The 20,781-nt window shown below is 41.2% G+C and overlaps 1 protein-coding gene across 2 annotated transcripts in view; it reads right to left on the bottom strand.

The window, feature by feature from the left end:
• The window catches only part of RBPJ (recombination signal binding protein for immunoglobulin kappa J region), a 143,703-nt gene extending 130,928 nt beyond the window's left edge, over positions 1 to 12,775 (bottom strand). The window contains exon 1 of one of the 2 annotated variants that reach the window (XM_050338684.1): positions 12,653 to 12,775. In XM_050338684.1, the coding sequence (XP_050194641.1) occupies positions 12,653 to 12,768 (116 nt within the window). In that variant the 5' untranslated portion in view covers positions 12,769 to 12,775. The remainder of the gene's footprint in view (positions 1 to 12,652) is intronic. The other variant, XM_050338686.1, reaches the window with a different exon arrangement.
• Positions 12,776 to 20,781: the final 8,006 nt, after the last annotated feature.

The raw sequence follows: 20,781 nt of genomic DNA, 5'->3' as shown, positions 1-20,781 counted from the left end.
CAGAGCAAACTCTAAAATAGGTTGTCTAGTAGCCTTTGTTGCTATATTTCTTTTATGAGTATGAGTGGGAAGAGCATTAAGGAAGGCTATAAATCAAATGCATACTTCTGGTGAGTGCAGGAAATCCTTTAACCTTTATGTTTCATAGAAATAAGATTAAATGCAGATCTATTCACTTGGTCTACATTTTCTGAAATATTTCCATAAGCAAAATTATCAGAAGACGACTAAGGAAAAAAAATCCCCCAAAAATACAACAGTGTCTAAAACACCAATTAAAAGCCATTGCCTCCTGCTCACATAAGACAGAAACAAGAAACCACTGCACTTTTGTTTTCTTTTGTATTTTTTGGGGGGGTGGGTGTGGAGAATATAAGAACCACTATGGTATTGAGACTTAAGACAATTCTCTTAACACGGATAGCGTGCAAGCATGTCCACTGGAAAATAATCTGCCCTTAGTGACTAACTCCAAGCAGAAAACTTGGCTACTTGCCAAAGTGTACATATCCCTTCATGTATGCAGGAAATCATTTTCAGCAAACCCAGAGCTGGTCTAGCAGGATGGGAGATTCTGAGCAGGGCACTATCCATATATACTTATTGGAATGGGTTAAAAGGTACTCGCAGCAGCCTGTTATGGATGACACCAACGAGAATTTAAATATGCAGCATAATGGTAAAGCAATTAATAAGAGCAGTTGCTAACAATTGCACAACAGAGGAGTGTTTTAAAATTCCTGTGCTCTTTAACAATAATGTGGAGAGACGCTGTGAAGGGGAAGAGGGGGAAAGCCTGGCATGGAAGGGACATTCCTTCAGTTCCTCTCAAAAGTTTGAAAAAACCTCTGGATAGGAAAATACTATTGAGCAGCCAATTCTTTCCACATTTGGCTAAGCCCAATGCCCAAAATACACAGAACACTACTTCACTTTGAAAGGATTGCAATACTCCTATCTGAGTCATCTGAAAGCAAATAAAATGAGACCTAAACAAATAAACCTAATTGTGCATGGAAACAAATCCAGCTCTCCAGCTTGGCCATGGCTTTGTTTTTGTTAGTTTAAAGCCTGCATATGCAGTTTTAGTGGCATCAGGAGTTATACAAATATTGACAAAAAATTGCCAAATGTTGTTTTTTTTCCCCTCAGTGCACAGTGTGAAGAAACTGGGGGAATGCTTCTAGGAACCTTCCCCAGTGTACTGAAGCAAATCACAGCTTGATGGGATCCACTCCAGCCTCTTCTCTGAATGGTAGACACTAACGAGATTGAGGTTGTCGATTGTTATCGTCAAAGACTTTTATTTTTCACTCATGAACTCTGCCGAACACAAACCTGGGCTTTCGAAATGTAGCTCAAATGTTTGCACCATAGCCAGGGCATTGTCACATGCTCTGTCCTCCACCCCATGATTTGTTGCTAGTTTGTGTCATCCTTAACCTGCTTCTGGTGGTTTGGCCAGGAGAGAAACAAATAACGATGACAACTGAGAAAACCAAGCTGCTCTCTGACATCCTTCTTTTAAAATGCTATTGCTACTTGCTGGCTGTGGAGAAGGGGCAGTTGCCTTGAGATAGAAATCACTCATGAAATCCTGCTGTCATCTGTCAAAGGTAGATTTCCATCAAGTTCGTCTGAATCCTTAGCAGCTTGCAAGGAAAAATGAGAATATGTCAAATCTTGATCTGTCACAAGTCAAAGTTAGAAAAAATATATTTACATTTGACTTTTAAATTAAGCCCAGACCTTCCTCTCACACCGAGCCAACAAACTAACACATTTTCTTCTTCTTTGCCTCACATTCACAAGATACCTAAAACTTTTATTATTCTAACTGGCTGGATATCAAGGTTTCCATTTTGCAAAAACACAAACTTTTAATCACAGCAAAAAAAGAAAAAGAAGAATTTCAGAATTGGATGAAACTCTGAGAGTTTTCACTCAAAGAAGCCACAGAAATCCAACTCTTGCATCCTTCTCAAAAGCCCAACAGTTAAGACAGTTATTTACAGTACTGGAGAGATTAGTTCATATTTCTATTTCTTCTAATTTATCCCTAGAACTTGGAACTTGGTCTGGTACATTTCAGGGATCACCCAATGACCAGGTTATTGAACAGCCTACAATAAACTTCTCTTTCACTCTTTTTTATCAGAAATTGCATTTTACACTTAAGAAACTCCCCTAAGAGTTTCATCACAAGTCCTGAATTTCCATGAAAAGTTTTAGGGTTTAGTTTTAACATCCCCAGCAAAAGAAAAAGTTCTTGTCTAATTGTAAATCTCTCAGCTCTATTATAACATCCACTCTTCAGTTATTATAGTGTTACATGCTCCCTGTATCCAGGAAGACTTCAGTATATTCAGTAAGACACATGCAGAAGCATCTACAAAGGCTTTCTGTACTGCATTGCTTATCAGGGTGCAAGTGACCCTAAGCACTTGCACAGTAAAGGGTGAATCACTAAATTGGTGGAAGGAATAGTGGAAAGGCATGAGAACTTGGGGGGTTGTGAGAAAGTGGAGGAAAAAAGATCCTCTCTATTTCCCTGACTCTGGTCCTTCATAAAAAACCAACACAATGCTTGGGACTGTTCGTGCTGTGAGCAAACACTGAAATATGACAAGACATCAAGGCATGTTGCGTTACATGATATTCAGGCAGCTGCTGTGATGGCAGTTTCAATCCACCAACTGGTGCAACGAAACAAATCTGAAATGTAAAAGCTAGATTTCCACCAAAATATTTCATTAATAGTACATGCATGTAAGTCAGGGAACTCAAACTACTAATCCCCACAGCTACCCTAAGTCAGCCCTGGAGGACAAAGCGACAACGCAGCTGCACAGATGGGCTCAGAAGGTATTCTAGGTTTCAGTTTGCTGACTGGAGCATGCAAAATTTCTCTAACAAAGTTTTGTTGGCGTATTTTCTTTGAAATTTGTTGAAGGGGGAAAATACCCGTTGTTTTTCAGTGGAATGCAAGTATGAAATGACTGCACACCAACATATGCAGATAGCCAGAAATAGCCAAATTTGTGTGAACGCCTACTAGCGGAAAGTTTAGCCCTGTGCAACAGACCTCAGCAAAATGCTTTAGGTCACAGGAGGAGAAGAGAGTTAAATCTTCTTCTATCCTTGACTGCAAACTGAGAACCAAGGAGCTTCTGCAGTATGTCACCCTTGAAACCTGGCCTGCACTTAACACAGTCCCATCCCTCTCACTCGGAAGCCCCACCAGCCAGTCTGTCAACATAGAGCTGGGTTGCCATAAGCCATCACAAGAGGGACAGACCCACTGTACACAGCGGTGCTTGCTCAGCTGAAATACCCTGAGGGTATTTTAGAATACCCACATGTCCCACACCATGGGGAAGGGAGAATGACCTATGACCAAAAGTCACCACCAAGGCAGAAGAATTGCATACTTCCTAGCGAAATAAGAGAGGATGCAGGTGGGCAGGTTTTGTCTGATTTAGCAAAACACCTTCTCTTCATGGAGATCTCCATTCAATCCACTTTCTGATTTCCACAGATTAAAGTAACATGGAATGAAGAGAAGTAGAAGGAAAGCAGCATCTGAAGCTGTCTGTAAAACAGGGAAATAACAAATTATCGGATGTGAAGGGCACCTTACCAGTCTGCTCTCTCCCCTCCTCTTTCTCTCTTTTTCTCAAGCACTCGCCCACTCTTCCTTGGCTGGGCACCTTCTTGAGCACTGAGGCAACTCAATTAAAACCAAATAAAACCTATAAATGTCACACATAGGAAGGAGGTTGCCCTCCCAGTACTGACAGCTGCTACCGCCAGCCGGAACTGCACCGAGAGGCACCGAGTGTTATCCCTCCTGGCCCTCCCTCCCCTGGCTTGTGGCTGGTCATGTTGGTGTCTGCTCACATTTGCACAGTATGGATGCTGTGGAGTGTACAAAGTGTTCCATATGGCATGTGGAGGGAGAAAGCCATGCTAGCAGGACATTACAAAGCTGCATTTATGTTACGGTATACAGCCCTTGGTATGTATTTATCTTAGAATAAGGATATTATAAGGATAAATAAGAAAAATCATACTTCTTAGTTCATGAAAATGCAGGAAGAGTGGCTACTAGCAAGACTGCACTTTATCTTGGGATTTCTACCTGTCACCCTTCTGCTTGGTATTTGCCACACGCTTAACTCTTTTAAGGTCTTCACTGTTAGTTTAAATAGCTTTTACTCCTTACTCTTAACTTTCTGGGCCACCTACTTGTCTAATATCTGATATTCTCAAGCTAATTATTTGACTGCTATTTCTGAGACACTGTCAAGTTATTTACCTTGCTGAAGTGACATAAGTTCCTCCCCCCACCCTCCCATCCGCCCCCTGTCTGTCTGGTTTCCCCCTCTAGTCTAGCTGAAGTGACAAACTCTCTCCCCTAGCCAAACATTTGTTTTTACAAGGTATTTTTATACCATCACCTCTTCCCTGCATCTCCCCGCCTATCCACCACAAACATATGCTGTGGTGGGAGGACATACTGGTTTCACATAATTTGCAATGTTAAGGTGGCAAATTTCCCCTCCTTCAAGTAATTTTTTTTCAAGATCTGGTTTGTAAAATGCAAATGGCAAAGGGTTAGTTTCTCTTTGCCTCTTTTACCCTGTGCATGGAGATGTCCTCCTTTGCTTAAAAGAAGTCAGTGAAGAGAAAGTAAAAACTACTTGCTTTATATTATTCAAAACCTACTTATGCTATAAAAAGACACAAAAAATATACAGAAATAATATTGTCTAGATTGATAGATTTCTTTTATTCATCCCAAGAAAGACAGGAATGATGACAATTTCCGAGAAAGTAGACAAATGTAACCACTCTATTGACTTCATTAGTTGGTCACAGTATGTTTTTCTGTGTATTAAAATCCACATGCAGTCACATTCACACAGTAAAAACAACCTCAAGTGTTCTAAGCATGAGGCTTGGAACCATGGAAAACATGTAACTGTGGCCTTCATCATATCCAATTAGGGGTACACATACTCCCCAAAGATTCTGGTGTAGTGGATAAATGCCTAAGCTGGCTTTAAAGTAGGCAGGAACAATCTAGTTAAAACAGCACAGAGCCCAGACTGGGCTCAGCCACTCTAAATATTTACCCTACTCTGAGCTAGAGGTTGCAGGGGCATGCATACTACTACAACTGGAGCACTTCCAGTACCTACATTCACCCCTGTAAAGCTAGGTCTGATGTGCTAAACATCCTGGTCACTCTAGCAGCATACATGCATGGAATGGGCCAAATGAAGACTGTTTATAAAAAGACTGAGTTCACATTGCAGGATGGCTGAAAAAGGCTTTTTGTATGGAGACTATACCTACTCAGCACACACCATTAGACTTTTTCAAGTGAGATTGTCTTCTTCCTCATCCTAAAACCAAACTGAATATTGTTCCAGAATGTAATCTGCATTTTTTTCCCCATTTTATGCAGAACTTCTAGTGCAACACAGGACAACCAAAAAAAGTACACATCAATAATGCATCCTTGTTAATTTAATCTTGTGATTTTGTCTCATATAAGAAGGGCAAAGAATGATAAATTTGAAAACCAAAACAGGGTAGGTCAACTCACTGCCAGCAGCAGGGGAAGAACAAAACAGGAAAGTACTAAACAGTGAAATTTATTTTTACTGTGTGGCAACAGGCTCCAGAGAACAAATTGTTAGCAGAAGGAGCCACTCATTGCACATGCAAAGCTTCCCTCAAATCAAGCAGTTATGGCTGTCACTGTGGGCAGCCAAGGAGCAGAGAGAACCAAAGAGAGAGGAAAAAAACCCTCTCTACAGACTGAAAACATTTTCTAATTAAGGGACTCAGAGCAGAACAGAGGTAGTGCCTTCTATTTCACTTTGGTTCTAGCAAGGTCATTTCAGGGAAATGTCCACAGAAAACCACCGAGAGTGAGCTGAGCAAAGGACAAGGGGACAGCAAGAGTTTCTCAGTAAAATGTGAGCAAGTTAGAAGGACATGAACTGGTTATCCATCCCAAGAATTTTCAGAGATTGCCCCCTTTCGTATCTTGAGAGGACCACCAGACCTTTGGGGAGGAACCACCCACCACAATTGCCAGGGGATAGTTTGGTGGGGAAGAACCATCCTCCAATCATCCTGGAGCTATCAGTCTCCAGGGCTCTGCTGGAAAGTGTTCAGGGCTTTGCAGTTCTGTGAGCTCTTAACTCATTGCCAAACCCCTGGCACATACTCTGAACCAGGTGATATTTTTTTGGCAGCATGTTCTCTACTAGAAAAAGAACATGAAATCCTTGCATTAACACCCTCCTATTGGCTAAAAATACAGTCCTTTTCTGTATGCCACTGCAGACTAATAAGTGACCTCTGGATCTCAAAATAAGCATCCAAAGATGTATCTGCTGGTCCAGGAGGAAAGTACGCATGCACGTGAAGAGAGACTACTTCTCTCTCTTCTGTGCCACTGGACATTTCCCTGCATTAGAGATTATCTGAACATTCAGACATCATCTGAACATTCAGACATCATCTGAACATGCGCTCAGCAGGTAGACATGGAACAAGCTAGCCTGAACCTATTTTCATTAGCGATAATCTACTCAGTATTTCACTTTTCCCATTTCTCCCCCCTCAGAAGCAGCAGCACAAAAGAGAAATGTATCTTTGGGTCTTTTGTCTTCAGTCCGGGTCATAGATTTTTTTTCCCTCCTAAAAATAGGACAAATTTATTTTTCCACTAAAGTGACCACAGCTCATGTGTATCTACCTGAGCTACCCTGCTTAGGTCCCTTTACCAATGTAGCTGCATCAGCACCAACTCAACACCAGCTGCAGAAACCATCTATGCAGCTGAGGAAATGCACAGCCAAGTAGCCACAGCAGTACCAAACTCAGTGTTTGCTATATGGATGGCAGCATCCAAAAGAGGCAGTAAAAACCCAGCTCAAACAGATCTGTAAACACTGACATTAGCCTACTTTTGTTAACGCTTTCAAAATGTTCAGGGATTTTGGGCGAAAGATGCTGCATCAGCACAAAGGCATTTTCAGAGCAGTAAACACACTTGGCTGGACCACTGCCTTTGCTTTAGCTCTGATTTGCTTCAAGTAAATGCAGTCATTTATTGCATGTTTCACCTTCTCGTGGAACATCTGCTGTCTGTGAGGAGCCAAATAGCAGACAGGCTCCCAGTCCTCCTGAGATACCTCTGGCGAAGAGCATGCATAGCTTTCCTCAGAGGCCAGCATGTCACTGAACAGTTGGCTTACTCCAAACCACTGCATGCTGTAGGTGTTTCCAGCTGCCTCATGAGGCATTTGTGTCAGAACCCATGTTTCTGAGAAGCCTGTGCAGTCTCAGCCATGTTTTATACCTACCCAAGGAGCAGTATGTTTCTTATAAAGCAGCTCTTTCCATACACAAAGTAGAAAATTGAGAGAAAAATGGCCAGCTCTTCATGGAAGGTCAGGAGTAATGTGAAAGTAGGGGCTTTAAGAGCTCGTAACATTGCTCAGCTTGTGACAAGAACATCTCTTTGGGAACAGGGAAGGATATGAAGAAAATTATAAATAGAGGAAGACCACAAGGATAAGGGTGAAGTCAGAGGATGCCAGACAGTCAAGACACACAAAATGAACACAATGCAAACACTGGCTGCACATGCACTGAGAAATTTACATTTCACTCAAAACACAGTGAGCCAATAAAAACATTAAAGGCAAAGGTAGATATGGCAGGAGCCAAAGGAATTTTTACTGTAGGACTGTCAGCAGACTGAATGGAAAGTAAAAAAAAAAGCAGGACTGAGGCAGGTTGTAGGAATCTGGGTGCAAGAAGTATGGTCTGAATCATGCTGCTCACCACGTAGGAGGCAGTGTTAGAGATGAGGTCCGAAGGCGTCACAAAGCTGCAAAAGAGAGAGAAGCTGGAGCAACCTTTGCGAGAGATAACACACTGCTCCTCCAAAATATGGACTAGGTTAAGGTAATGCCTAGATTCTGTATCATGTACTTTTGGAGAAGGTGAGCCAGACTTACCAGGTTAGACACCTGTAATGTCTGGTTACTTTTATTGTCTGCAAAGAAGCTGCTCTCAGTTTACACCAGCTTAAACCTAGCAACCCCCTCTGCACTCAGCATTACTCCCCTTAGTTTTAACCATGTAACAGCTTCAAAAAAGAGCACAAAGTCATGCTAATCCAGCCAGGAATTCCTCTGTGCTCCCTTCCACCACTAAGAGAAGTTTTGAATATCACAAACAAATAATGACAGATGGTGACACACACAGACCCCTGTGTTAAACTAAAGTCCAGCAGCTGAGGTACTCTCTACGTAACTGAGAAGGTAGGCTCACATCTATTCCCCCATTTCAGTTTTTGAAAATTTGAGGAGAAAGAGGTGGGGTTTGTTGGTTTTGGGGTTTGAGGGTTTTTTTAATCTTTAGCCAAGCTGGTTTCTTTTATGTTAACCTGTTGTATTTGCATGGACAGTTTGATATAGATACAGGTTTCTTCATCCCTCCACCCAGCTATCTCAGGAAGCTTGCCCCACTCTAAAACCAGATAGATGAATTGTTACTTTTTATTCAAGGCTGAACAATGGAAGCTGCTTCCACAAGGGTAAGATACACCCAAACAGACAAGCCATTATGTCTGGTCTATATGAAAAGCAGAAGCTCCCCCTCATCACTGGGCTTTGCACCTGAGGAGTTGTTTGCCTCAGTGTAAGGCAAAAAATGGGTCTTGCACCTGCACCACATTGCCTGTAAGAACACAGCCAGCTCCAGGATTCACACTACCAAGCTGAGCTCCAAGGAGTGAGCACAAAGCAAATCACATTGAAGGAGCTGATGTGATAAACAAGGAGAAGTGTGATTGTGGCTAAAGAGAACCTGAGGGCTCTATGTTCCTATGTGTTCAAGAATAAGCTTTTACTCCTTAGAAAGGACAGTATTCAGTGACTGACTTATTTTGAGGATCACCCTCTCTTTTGATAAGTACATCATATTAAGTGTTAACAGCAAGCAAGAAGCATGAGCAGAAAGCAAATGTGGCCAGCAACGTCTGCCACTCATGTAATCTGTACAAGTCTGGTGCATCAATAAATGTATGAAAGTGACAACAGCTTTTGAAGGAGGGAGTTGAAGAACATGACCCAAAAGCAAGTAAGGTGATCTTGTCATTAGTGCACTCTAGAGACACGTGGAAGACTACCAGGGACTAAAACTTGGATCCCTTGCATCCCCTGTGAGTGTTGTAAACATCTAACTATTGGCTAGTTTTGGGGAGGGAACACGCATTTCCATATCTTTGCACAACAAAACCTTCAAAAGATTTGTTTTCATTCCTGTGTAAAGAAAGGAACACAATTTTAAATCTCAGAATTTCAAGGAACAGGACAATTGTTTACGACACATGTTTGTAAAGAAAATAGTCCAGTTACGTCAAAGCACATAATTTACCCTTACAGTACAAAGGTAAAGAGCCTTCAAACTAGCCTGTTGAACTAAGAGCCAACGACAGCTACATTTTAACTTTGCATTAAAAAAAAAAAAAAAAAAAAAAAAAATCTTGACCATAACTGTAAGGAGGCCTACTTGCCCCATCTGCTGGTCAATGGGAAGACTTGGATTCACACTGCAATTAAAAGCATTACCACTGGGGCCCCGATTCAGTGGAATTCTCAGGTTCTAATTTCTAGCTTGAAACAGGTGCAACAGTAGCATTTCAGTAAGCATATAAGTACTCTGCCAAACTGGAGCCTGAAACTGATTATTAGCATGGCAGAAATAGGGTTATGACTTGTTTATGACCAAAGAGAAAAATGCATTATTTTCAAAGGAAATACTAGGGCAACCTGTTCAGTAACATTGGCTTGTTAACCATGAAAGATTAAATAAATATGCCTTCTTTTGTTCTGAAGTGAGCTGAGGTAAATTAATGCTATAAAATAGCAGCCTGCAGAACCCTTGCCACAAAGCAGCCATATGTATTACAGCTCAGCAAGGTCATCAGAAGGTTACCATGCCATCTTAGGGCTTTTTTAAATAAGTATTTGTTTACTAAACAGCAAGTCAGATACCCTAAAGGCCTGTTGACATTATACTTTTCTTCACTGCACGCAGTGCATCCATCCTTACAAAGTGGGTCTATTCCTTCAGGGAACAGGTTAACGTCTAGAGTGAAAATGTAAAGTTTGGGCTGACTTGAAGAGACCTTTTACTCTATCCCAGGTAGGAAGACTTGTTGGATTTCTTGCTTTCAGCACATGCCTCCCTCTCATCATGTTCTTTGAGGGTAGCACCTGAGCTAGCACTGTAAGATCCCTCTGCTGCACAACCTCCCATGATGGTTGCAAGTTCAATCAGATGTGTCAAGAGAAAAGCTGCAGCCAAGAGAAAGGCCGTCAAATATCCTGGCAGCAAGCTGCCCACCAGGTAACCCAATACACCTGACTCACCACGAGATCTTACCGTCTTACACCCAGCCATGCTCTCTCCACATGACCCTGCAAGTCATGTGGAGACCCAACAGTTTGCTTAGGCAGATACTCAGTAGGCAACTATATTTTCTGCAAGACACAGAAGCCTACTAGTCAAAGGACTTCTAGGTCTTGTAGATTCCAAGCAGAGACAGGACTATCAGCACGTCTATCTCTGCCCAGGCATGAAAGTTCAGAGAGGAGTTATTGTCACACCACAACAGAGAATGGTGAACCATGCCCCTCAGCAAGCAGAGCCAAATATTATCTTCAGGAAGTAGAGCTGCAACCATCTGTTTTGAGGAGATGACTATCAAAGTTAACTATGACCCTAGTTACAAAGGAAACTCTGAGAATAAACCAGCCACAGCAGGGAATAGACTGTAAAGGAGAAGAAGGAACACCATCCCCACTGAGGATCATTCAACTCAGGTGATAAATCTGAGAAACAATTATGACTACATTTAAACATATCATTTCTATAGGAGACAGGGAAAGAAATCATCATCAGTAGCTCTAGACCTCCTGGTATACCAAGTGATGAGTCATACACAAAATTTCATAAAGCACATGCACTACTCTGAAAATCATCACAAAAGTTGTCACCTGTGACAGTGCAGAGATGTGGACTACAGGCAGTGCCCAGAACAGCTGGCACTGCAAGCTCGTTTCCTCAAGGGCAGGTGTTTTGGGACTCCTGTAGCTAAGCACACCTGACTTCCTCAGCAATTCAGCTGCATGGGACAAGTAGCACAACTTAAGACTGCTTCAGTTCTTCAGTTTATAAAATACTGAGTAATGGAAGAGGGTCCAGAATTTACACTTGAGAAAACAGGTTTTACCTCTGCCTGGGCTCATGAATTCATGCACAACCCTCCATGCATGAAGACCCACCCAAAGAAACGTAACTCCCATAGCTCAGGATTCCTCTCTCCTGTGAGAATGCACAGCATTTAGCTCCCCAAGCAGCCACTCCCACAGCAAAGCTTCAACCCTGTTGTGCTGAGAGGACAGCAACAAGAGAGGCTGGTCACTAGGAAGCTGCTAGAAAAGGAGCCATAACAGATAGCTGAGAAAGAGGCAACCCTGCTGAAGAAAGACAACAGAAGTATGCCAGCCCATTTTAACAGCCATGGAGTAGTACTACTCTCAAAAGCAGGCTCCACAGATAAGAGTCAGACTTCATTCTAGTCCCTCATGGCAGACACCTTTGACAGGCTGAGTTCTGGCTTTCTAGGCTGGGAAAACCCACTCTGCGCGGCGCCAGATTTAGACATCTGACTTACATCATGGGTCCAAAGCTTATTATGTCAATTCAAACTGATAAATAATCCAGAAACTGGCAAAAGCAAATGTTTGGCAAGAGTTTTGAATATAGATGAGATTTTAACAGAAAGCTACGACCACAACTGCAAATAAGCCATTCAGTCTTTCTTGTTGCCATCGCTGTACATGAGACAATCCTCCTTATTCCATAACTCCCCACTCTCTCCTCCATTATCAGTGTTCAGAAACTATCTTTAAATTGTATTTACATTGCATTTGACAGATTGAGAATCCTTTTTTTCCCTTTTGTAAAAGAAGGTGAATCAAGCATCCTTGTTTCTGGATGTGAATAATTCTGTAATTAATTATGTTAGTTACATACAATATCTTTGAGGGGGAAAATTTAGCCCTGTTCTCCTCTGGAAGAATTTTTTTGGTTACAGAACTAAACGCAATTTGTCTTCCCTTTTACCTTCTCCCTGGGAACAAAGTCTGCATTCTTCAGTTGCGATCACTCAGGCTACTGGTTCGTTTGGGGTTCTTTGTTTGTTTGTTTTTTGTTTAATAATAATGCACAAGAAGAATACAAAGACAGGATCCCCTAGAGACTGAATCAGGTATTTCATATCAAAAGGAAATTTGTTTCACTGGAAAATAAGCAGCACAGAAAATACCAAAAGAGAAGTTTTGTCCTACATTCAGACACTTAGGAGTAGGAAATTATCCAGCTGATTAGTCTCTGTTTTGAGGGTTCTACTGAGGCGCAGGAGTAACTATACCTTTAGTCATAGATACTCTAAAATTCAAGACAAAAGAAATAGGCAAAGCAGCTAGTATATCAGTTCTTGCTACCACCACGAGATTTAAAAATATTCTTAAACATGCCACTCACTTACCAGGAAATAAACATCAGGAACTGGAAATCACTGCTTGGCCACCACTCAGCTTTGCCACTGTCACTTTCCACCTCCTTGCAGAAGTCCGGCAGCACCTTTCCAAGCACCGCCTGCATCAGGGCACACTGTAACGTCCCACGGGATCAGCCAGCTCGCTTTGACATAAAACTAGGCAGAGGTGCTGGAATCAGCCCAGGGGCTGAGTCCCAGCTGGCACATCTGAAATGATTTCTGGCCCAAGGGAAATGGGAGAGGACTGTTTGGAAAGACCTTGTGTAGAGACGTTTCAAATGGTAGTAGCCCTCCCTTAGAGAAATAGAAATAGTGCTTAGGCTGAAGACCAATAGACAGTATGGACTGTTTAAGGTGTGTTGGAGGAATGGTTCTCTTCTTGTCCTGGACTGGGCTGGGCTGAGCAGCCCCCATTCCTTTGCTGGTGAGCTTGTACAAAGCAAGAGCCACAGGCTCTTGTTTTGCTGGGTGGAAAGAGGTGTGGCTACCACTCATGCCCCACTGCATGGCTGCCTTCCAGCTGCCAAAGTCCTCCTGCCAATGAGGCTTCAAAAGGGAGTATGGCTGACCAGTTCACCCAGAAATACCTCCTCTCTTCCCCTCTGCAAGCACCTCTTTGAAAGCCTGTCCCATCCATACTCTTATTAGGAGACCACTCCCTCATCTGTGGTAAGAAAAGCAAATCGAGCTCTCTAGGAGTGTTCAATGACCAGGCCCTGCCCAGGTAAAGACTGAGACTTCACCATGACGTTCTACTTCCTTAAAAATACTGCAGGCTGAATAGAGCCTCCTGGCAAGACAGATGAATTCAGTCACTCACATGTAGATCCCAGTGTTGGTGCCCTCAAGAGAGAAAAGAAGCTTAATTCTAGCATTCTTTGATTATGTCATCTAACTAACACACAGCAAAGGGACAAAGGTGAACCCTGTAATCACTGTAAGGATGTTTTTTCTCCAGTGTTAAGTCCAGAGATTATCAGTACCACAGTCCATGGTACAGTCTAATGAGCTTTGCACCAAAACACACGATGATATTTCCACCTACACTTCAGACAAGTAGGTACTGATTCTGCAGTGCTCCCAGAGGTGATGATCTTCTGTACTGACTCATCCAAGCTTGAGGGACTAGTTACAAGACAGCACACGTTCCTGAGACACCTTCACACCACATAATCCTTATCACCTTGATCTGACTCTGGCGTTAGCCCTGCTTCCAGCAGAGAACTGCACGAAATGACCCCCAAGTGTCATTTCCAGTATATAATCTGTGATTTTGTCATACCACTGCTTTTGAGACAGCACATAGTTGAAGGAACAATGGAGAGACTGCTTCTACTTCAGATTTGGGATTAGGGGTTCAGGTAGAATTAACATAATCCTGGCAAAGATTCTTGATGACCCTTGTGATCAATGAAATGCAAGCACAGTGGAAAAACACTGGAGAGATGTTTAACACTCAGAGCAGACTTGTGGCATTACACTTTCGCTTTCTTTGAGGCAAGGATATCCTTTCCTATGCACAGTTCCTCTTCAAAATTTCCCTTCCTACAACAGCAAAGACACAGAACAATGTTGTACTAAACATAATAATTCCCCAGATGCCCAGTATCTGCAAATATAAGTGGACAGGGCCCTTCCTTATTTTATATAAAGTATCACTGTGATGTTTTGTACAATGATACAAGATTGTAGAATTATGAGAAAGACTTTCAACATAACAGCTAGCATTCAACACAGAAATACTCATATGAAGCTGACTGTAAAGAATACACACTTAGAATATGCAGATAATTTCAAGAGCTGTCCCCTGCCTTGTTTCTGAAAGAGAAGTTTAATGGTAACAAAGTAGTCAATACATTAACTAGCACTAGAGAACAGAGGGTTCAACTTCTATTGCCACGCAGGTAACATTAGCAAAGCAGACAAGAATATTGTAATTTCTCTTGTATATAGCAGAGATATGATTTCATAAACTGTTTCATACACAAAGGTGGTTATTCACCCAGAATGCAGTCTTGAAAATGTCAGAAGTTATTTTCAGATAGTTTGGATATGAAAACACTGCTTGGAATCTATTTCAGGACAGATAGACCATGAGTGAAGAAGACTGCTATACTGTAAGTAGGAACTACAATATTTCCTTGGATTTATCTCAAAACCTGAAGAGAAGACATAATTGCTCAATTCTGACAGAATTAAGTGGTAAGAACCTCATATTTTTTGTAGATATTTGCCCCAAGAGCTTTGTTCCTAAACAAGGCAGTCCTAAATGTCACTTCGTAATAAAACTGAATTTGTGTTTATACACTTCTGTTCTACCAGTAGAACACTTAACATGGACACTTCTGGTACTGGAGCTGTTTGCCTGCAAATGTAGCTAGCAAAAATGATCTAGATGAGAAACCTTCCATAGATTTAGGGCTAGAATTAGAACCTGGTTGTGAAGATTCATGATAGTATCAACTTGTGACTTTATCTTGAAAGACAGAAAGTAACAGAAACAAAATATCTTTTGCTCTTCTGAGACTTAGAGGTGATCAAAACTTTAGCTAGACCATGCCATCATGGGAAGATTACTGGAAAAGGGTGGGGCAAAGTGACTGACTGTAAATAAGGAATCAAATGGGATGACAGCTTTAAAATTTCTAGTATCCAGCAGAGCATACAAATCATAATCCAAGGAGTTCCCAAAGGATGCAGCAGTTCACAAATGAATCACAAAGAGCCATCAATATTATTCAACTAAAACGATTGGCACAATTGAAATACTGTATTTTTACCATTACCTGTATCTTTTCTGTGATTCTTAAGGATTGAGGCAAAGGGAAACTCCTTATGTTCTTCAAAGCAGTCATTATCTGGCTGTCATGCCTTTCTAAGCAATAGGCAACCAATGATCTGTGGAAACCAGAACCAGGTGTAAATTCTTTTCACCCCCTTAAATAATTTTGCTAGTGACTGCATATGTGACAATTCGTTTAATCACATTTTGTCATTTGGGCTTGCTCACTGCCTTTCCTCTTCTCCAAGTTTGATGAGTAATATTTTTTCTAAGTAAAACCAACTGTTTATGGCAATTTTCTATTAGCCAAGACTAGTTCTTGTGAGTCAATAATCAATGACAAAAGACAGGATGAATATGAACTTCTGAGCTTTTGAAAGAAACTGATAGCAGCAAACACCTCTCCTTCCTGCCTGGGCTGGAGAGGCAGGTCACTCTTGCAACATTTAGGTACTTCTAATAGACAGTCTTTAATTTTGTATGCATCATGATGCATCCAGACAGAAGGGGTATGAGAATGTCCAGACACTTCTTTGGAAAACATCTGCCTATTTGTTCTTCTTTCCAGAAAAGCACACAAGAATCATGGCAAACTGTGACATAATGAAAAGTGGGGACAGAAATGAAAATTCCCAAAGTGTTAATTACCACTGTATTAGTCATTCTACCTAATCAGGTAACCAGCTTGTCAACGTGACAAAACTTCAAGGGATATATTCTCTCTGGACTTTAGTGAAGCATTTGGAATGATGTCACATGGGAAACAATCAGTAGCTGCAGGAACTGTAAGCCAAGCACAGAAGTAGCTAAAGCGGAAGTGACAAATGGGACGTCATTGGCCTGGAGGGATTTTACTGGTGGCATTCCTCAAAGAACTGTCCCAGGACAAATTTAACACAATTGGCACAGAAATTGCAGTATACTAATGAAATGTTCTGATTAAACAACTTGGGAGGCAATGTCAGAGCAAAAGAACAGCTGGAATGGTAGCTATGGGACAAAATTTAACTGCTAAATGCAATAAGGAATAATAACAAGAGTTTTTGCAATGAACCAAAAGCTTGTCAGCTGAAAGCAACCAGAATAAATTCTGAGACATATTATAGGACTGATTGCCAGACTTCATGTATGGGAATGCCTCCATCATATCCTCACAGCTCCTCACAGGCTGCTTCCTTTAGGGGTGCTGCTGACATTGTTGCTCTGATCCAGAGGCAGAGAGTGACAGACCACTAGCAGAGGCTACAAAATCACACAGGTGATGTTTAAAACATACAGAAAATGCAGGGAGAAGAAATACCCAAAGGTTCTTATGAGGGACATGGGATTTTGGACTGAACTATGAGAAATTCTTTGTTATATGGAACATTCAGCAAGCCCATGTTAGCCACACACAGGATGACCACAGGAAGAACCAGGGGAGGAGAGATTTCAGCAGAAGCTACAGGCAGAGAGCAAAAATTCTTTTACTAAGATTACCTGCTTTCCAGGCTTCGGAGGACTCCTAATGGTGCTGTTCAGCCAGAAATAAATGGCACAAGTTCCGGTTCTTCTATGAACCTTCCTCATATCTGCAGATGGGAGGAGTTATAGATCCAATGCTGGCCTGCTACAATTGCTGGCACCTCAAAAGTCATATATAATAGATGGGAGCAAATACTTCTGGTTAATATCCACAGTGGTTTCTCTTCATTCACAGTGGAATATATTCCTAAACTGTGCCTGAGCCATCCAGCTGTGGGAGTGAATGGGTTGCTGGGAACTCCTCCTACAGGAATTTCTGCTGAAGCAACAGGAACTCCTTCCTCCCCTACCCTGACTGGTATTGCTGATACTCACCTTTCTGAATCATGGGAAGAAGCTGATAGCAAAAGAGACACCTTTGTCTGTGACCTGGAGCCTGGCAGTTACTTTTCAGCATGAGGTCCCTTCCAATATAGGTCATTCTATGATACCTGGCCTCTCAAGGTAGGCTAGAGAAAAGGACAGGTACATAATTCCTCCTTAGATGCTCTCTGCTCATGATAACCTTTGTCTTGCCTGGGAACTTTCTTTAGAAAGGGTAACCTCCAAACTGCTGGGGAGAAAACTGAAAAGAGGGAAAGAGGCATCTTAATTTGCTGTGTGAGCAGCAGAGCCTATGAAGGCTGTAATCCAATAGTATTATGTCCTATGTCCCTCATGCTCCCATTCAACTGACCAAAATGCCCTGTCTCCTCTTCATATCCAGCACTCTACCTCCAAGTGTTTCTCCAGCGCTACAGGAAGAACATTCTTCCCTGCAGTACCTCCAGTTCTTCCTCATCCCCCAGCCTGCTCAGTAGCTGTAGCTCTCAAAAAAGGTCTTCAGTTATTTTTTTTGGTATGCCAAGGTCAGAAGGGAGGACCCATTGTTACAGAAGAAAAGGGAAATAGTAAGTCTAAATAATGGAAATTGCTGAGGCACCTGGTCCAGCAACAAAAGCTGATAAATCTTCTGCTTTTTTGTACAGCTGTAGTAACATTCATGTTGGGTTGAATTTCAATTAGAAGTTTATACTCAAATTTGGAGATCTTCTAAAAAATATTAGTATTGTGAAAAGCAGATGACTTTTCACAGATGACTTTTGACTCGCAGAATAAAAAACTTCCATACTCATGGACTCGCAGAATAAAAAACTTCCATACTCTTCCATGCTGGGAAATTTCAGTTGTTTTCTTTTGGAAAAGATTCTTCAAAACCTTTTAAGTTCTTGGAACCAAAATACATGATTCTCACACAAATCCAGACCAATTGTTCCTAACCATGAATAAAACTTCCCAGATAAGAACCAAAAATGTTTTCTAGAGGATCAAAAACACCCCACACTCCTGTATTTACCTTCAGTTGCAAAGAAGGGGAGTACTATGGCTACTTTACAGATGGAACTGAAGCTCAAAGGCTAAATTACTTACCTACTGCCATACAACAGCGTGGTGGAATATGGAACTGACTACAACAGTCCTAATTTCCAAGACAGTGTCTTAAACACTGCACCATTTTTCTTGCAAGGCCCACAGTCTGCACTATGCACAAACAGACCTCGGATCATAGGGTACTATGCTTTGACCTGAACTTTGTTTTTTGCTCTCTCCTGTTATACATTGTTCACATAGAAACAGTGTATATTCTGCAGGACTTTCTCAGAAGCTGGAAAATAATTTCCTTCCACTAGCAAACATACTTTTTATGTTGAAAAAGCCAATACAGCTTTTCATTTACTGCTGTGTCTGCATGTTAACATGAAGGTCAGTAGGAGGGTACACAGTACTGAGAAAATGATAGTTAATTATTGCTAGACTACAAGAAGGGAAAATACATGCTTTATTTTGGTTTATCAAACAGCAAAAATTTATCATGATAACTGGAGGTTGTTTGATGTGCTTTCAGTATTACTGATAAAAAAGGTCTACTCTCATCATTTGGAATAATCTCAGTAAATAAGTACAGTATACAGCAAGAAAAACCCCATTTGATTTTTCACAATCCCATGGGATTTGTTAAAATCCCATGAGATTTTTCTTGCTGAATATTATTTATTATTGAAATTATCCCTTCTTGCTCATGTATAATCTGACAATTTGTCAGTATCTTTTGCTGTATTTACTCCTTATGCAGTGTTTGTACTTGAGGGTTTCATTGCATCATTAACAGTCTATAGGGCTTCACAACTAAGCTATGTTGAGACCAAAATGGCAGATTTTTCTCTTTATGGATCAAGTTTTAATAATTTCAAAACATCAGCATACAACCACAGGCCTAAATTTAGTAAAACCAGTTTCTGTTCAGATGTCAAAGCACTGTTTAAAACTTTTCTTCAGTCTTGCAAAGGCTGAACTTATATTTGTTGTTCATGATCCAGCTAGAATAAATAAGCAAAATGCATTCATATTACAGAATAGATATAACTGCTTTAAAAATATTCTAAGAAGGCATTTTTATCAAATGTTTTGTCCCAACCTTTCTATCAGAACAATCAGAACAGGTTGATCAAAATTGGCAAACCTAGTTCCTCTGCAAAAGGCAGGCCCAGGCCCTCCCAATTACTAACAATTACATAAAATTATGTATAATTATAAACACATCTTTGTGTGATTGTGCTGAAAAATAATAGTTGTTGAAGGCTACAAAAGTGGCAAAAAACTCTTTCCTCCAGAGCAAGAGAGCACAATTTGCTGTTCTGAACTTCACCTGGCACTGGGTAGCTAGGACGAGGAGAGGCTTATGCCCAGCATCCACGAGCAGAACAAAGCATTGTCTCAAAGCCAGCTGCAGGACTAGGACTTACCACATGAGAATTGGGTCTAAAGTCTGGCAAATGCCAGAACAGTCAGAAATTTTCAGTGTAAATTCTGGATAATTATTGCAGTACATTCCTTGTTGACTTAACAGCTTTATCCAGATAAAACATCAAAGCTTTGAAAAGGATATTCGCTACCCTAACACTTTAAAGCTATGGCCAATCAGGCTGCTTTATTAGGTGGGTCACAGAGAGTGGGAAGTGATGATCATTAAAAGCAATGTACACCATTTTCAGAGTTTAGATTCACTTCAGCAGTATTCAACAGATATGAACTGCTGTAAATTCTGTACAGGCAATTACAAAACTTACCAAGCTTTTCTGGACCAGAATGAACTAGAGATCATGACCAAGAGACATGTACAGTTCTATAAATGCTAGATAAAGGAGTCCAGGTACTCAAATGTTTTACAACATTTAAGTAACATGAAGACAAAAGGCTCTGCACCTGCCACCAACAGTCACTGTTCTGAAACCATCTATCATTTTTCTAGGCAAGACCCAGACTCACAAAGTAAACAAGCAGTAGAGACTGTCTTATCTCGTAACTCCAAAATAAGTAATTTCACATTCTTTGTTACATCATTTATTCCAAGTGATTTAGTAATTGTTCCACACTACCATGATGTATGTTTTTCAAGCATTTGTGTCACCAAGTGACATGTGCAACGTTATTGAACAATTCCCACAGTCCCCTAAAACTCTTTGTTTTGCATCTCATGTTATAGATGAAGTAGGTGCATTTAAGCAATGCTTTATTTTCATTAGGAGATATTTTGGATTAAACAACTGTGCTGCAACTGTCTGAGTGTTAAAGGCCAAGTTGGATGGGGCTTTGAGCAACCTGGTCTAGTAGAAGGTGTCCCAGCTCATAGCAGGGGGTTGGAACTAGGTGATCTTTCAGGTGCCTTCCAACCCAAACCAATCTATGGTCCCTTCAGTGAATGTGTGCACTCACTCTGGCTCCAATCATCATGAAAAATCACCCGGGAACTCAAAGGAATCAAATATGGCCA

This window comes from Myiozetetes cayanensis, unplaced genomic scaffold (genome assembly GCF_022539395.1).
Source record: "Myiozetetes cayanensis isolate MyiCay16 unplaced genomic scaffold, myiCay2020 scf7, whole genome shotgun sequence".
In the NCBI taxonomy this organism is placed as follows: Eukaryota; Metazoa; Chordata; class Aves; order Passeriformes; family Tyrannidae; genus Myiozetetes; species Myiozetetes cayanensis.
This window is presented reverse-complemented; position numbering and strand designations above follow the sequence as displayed.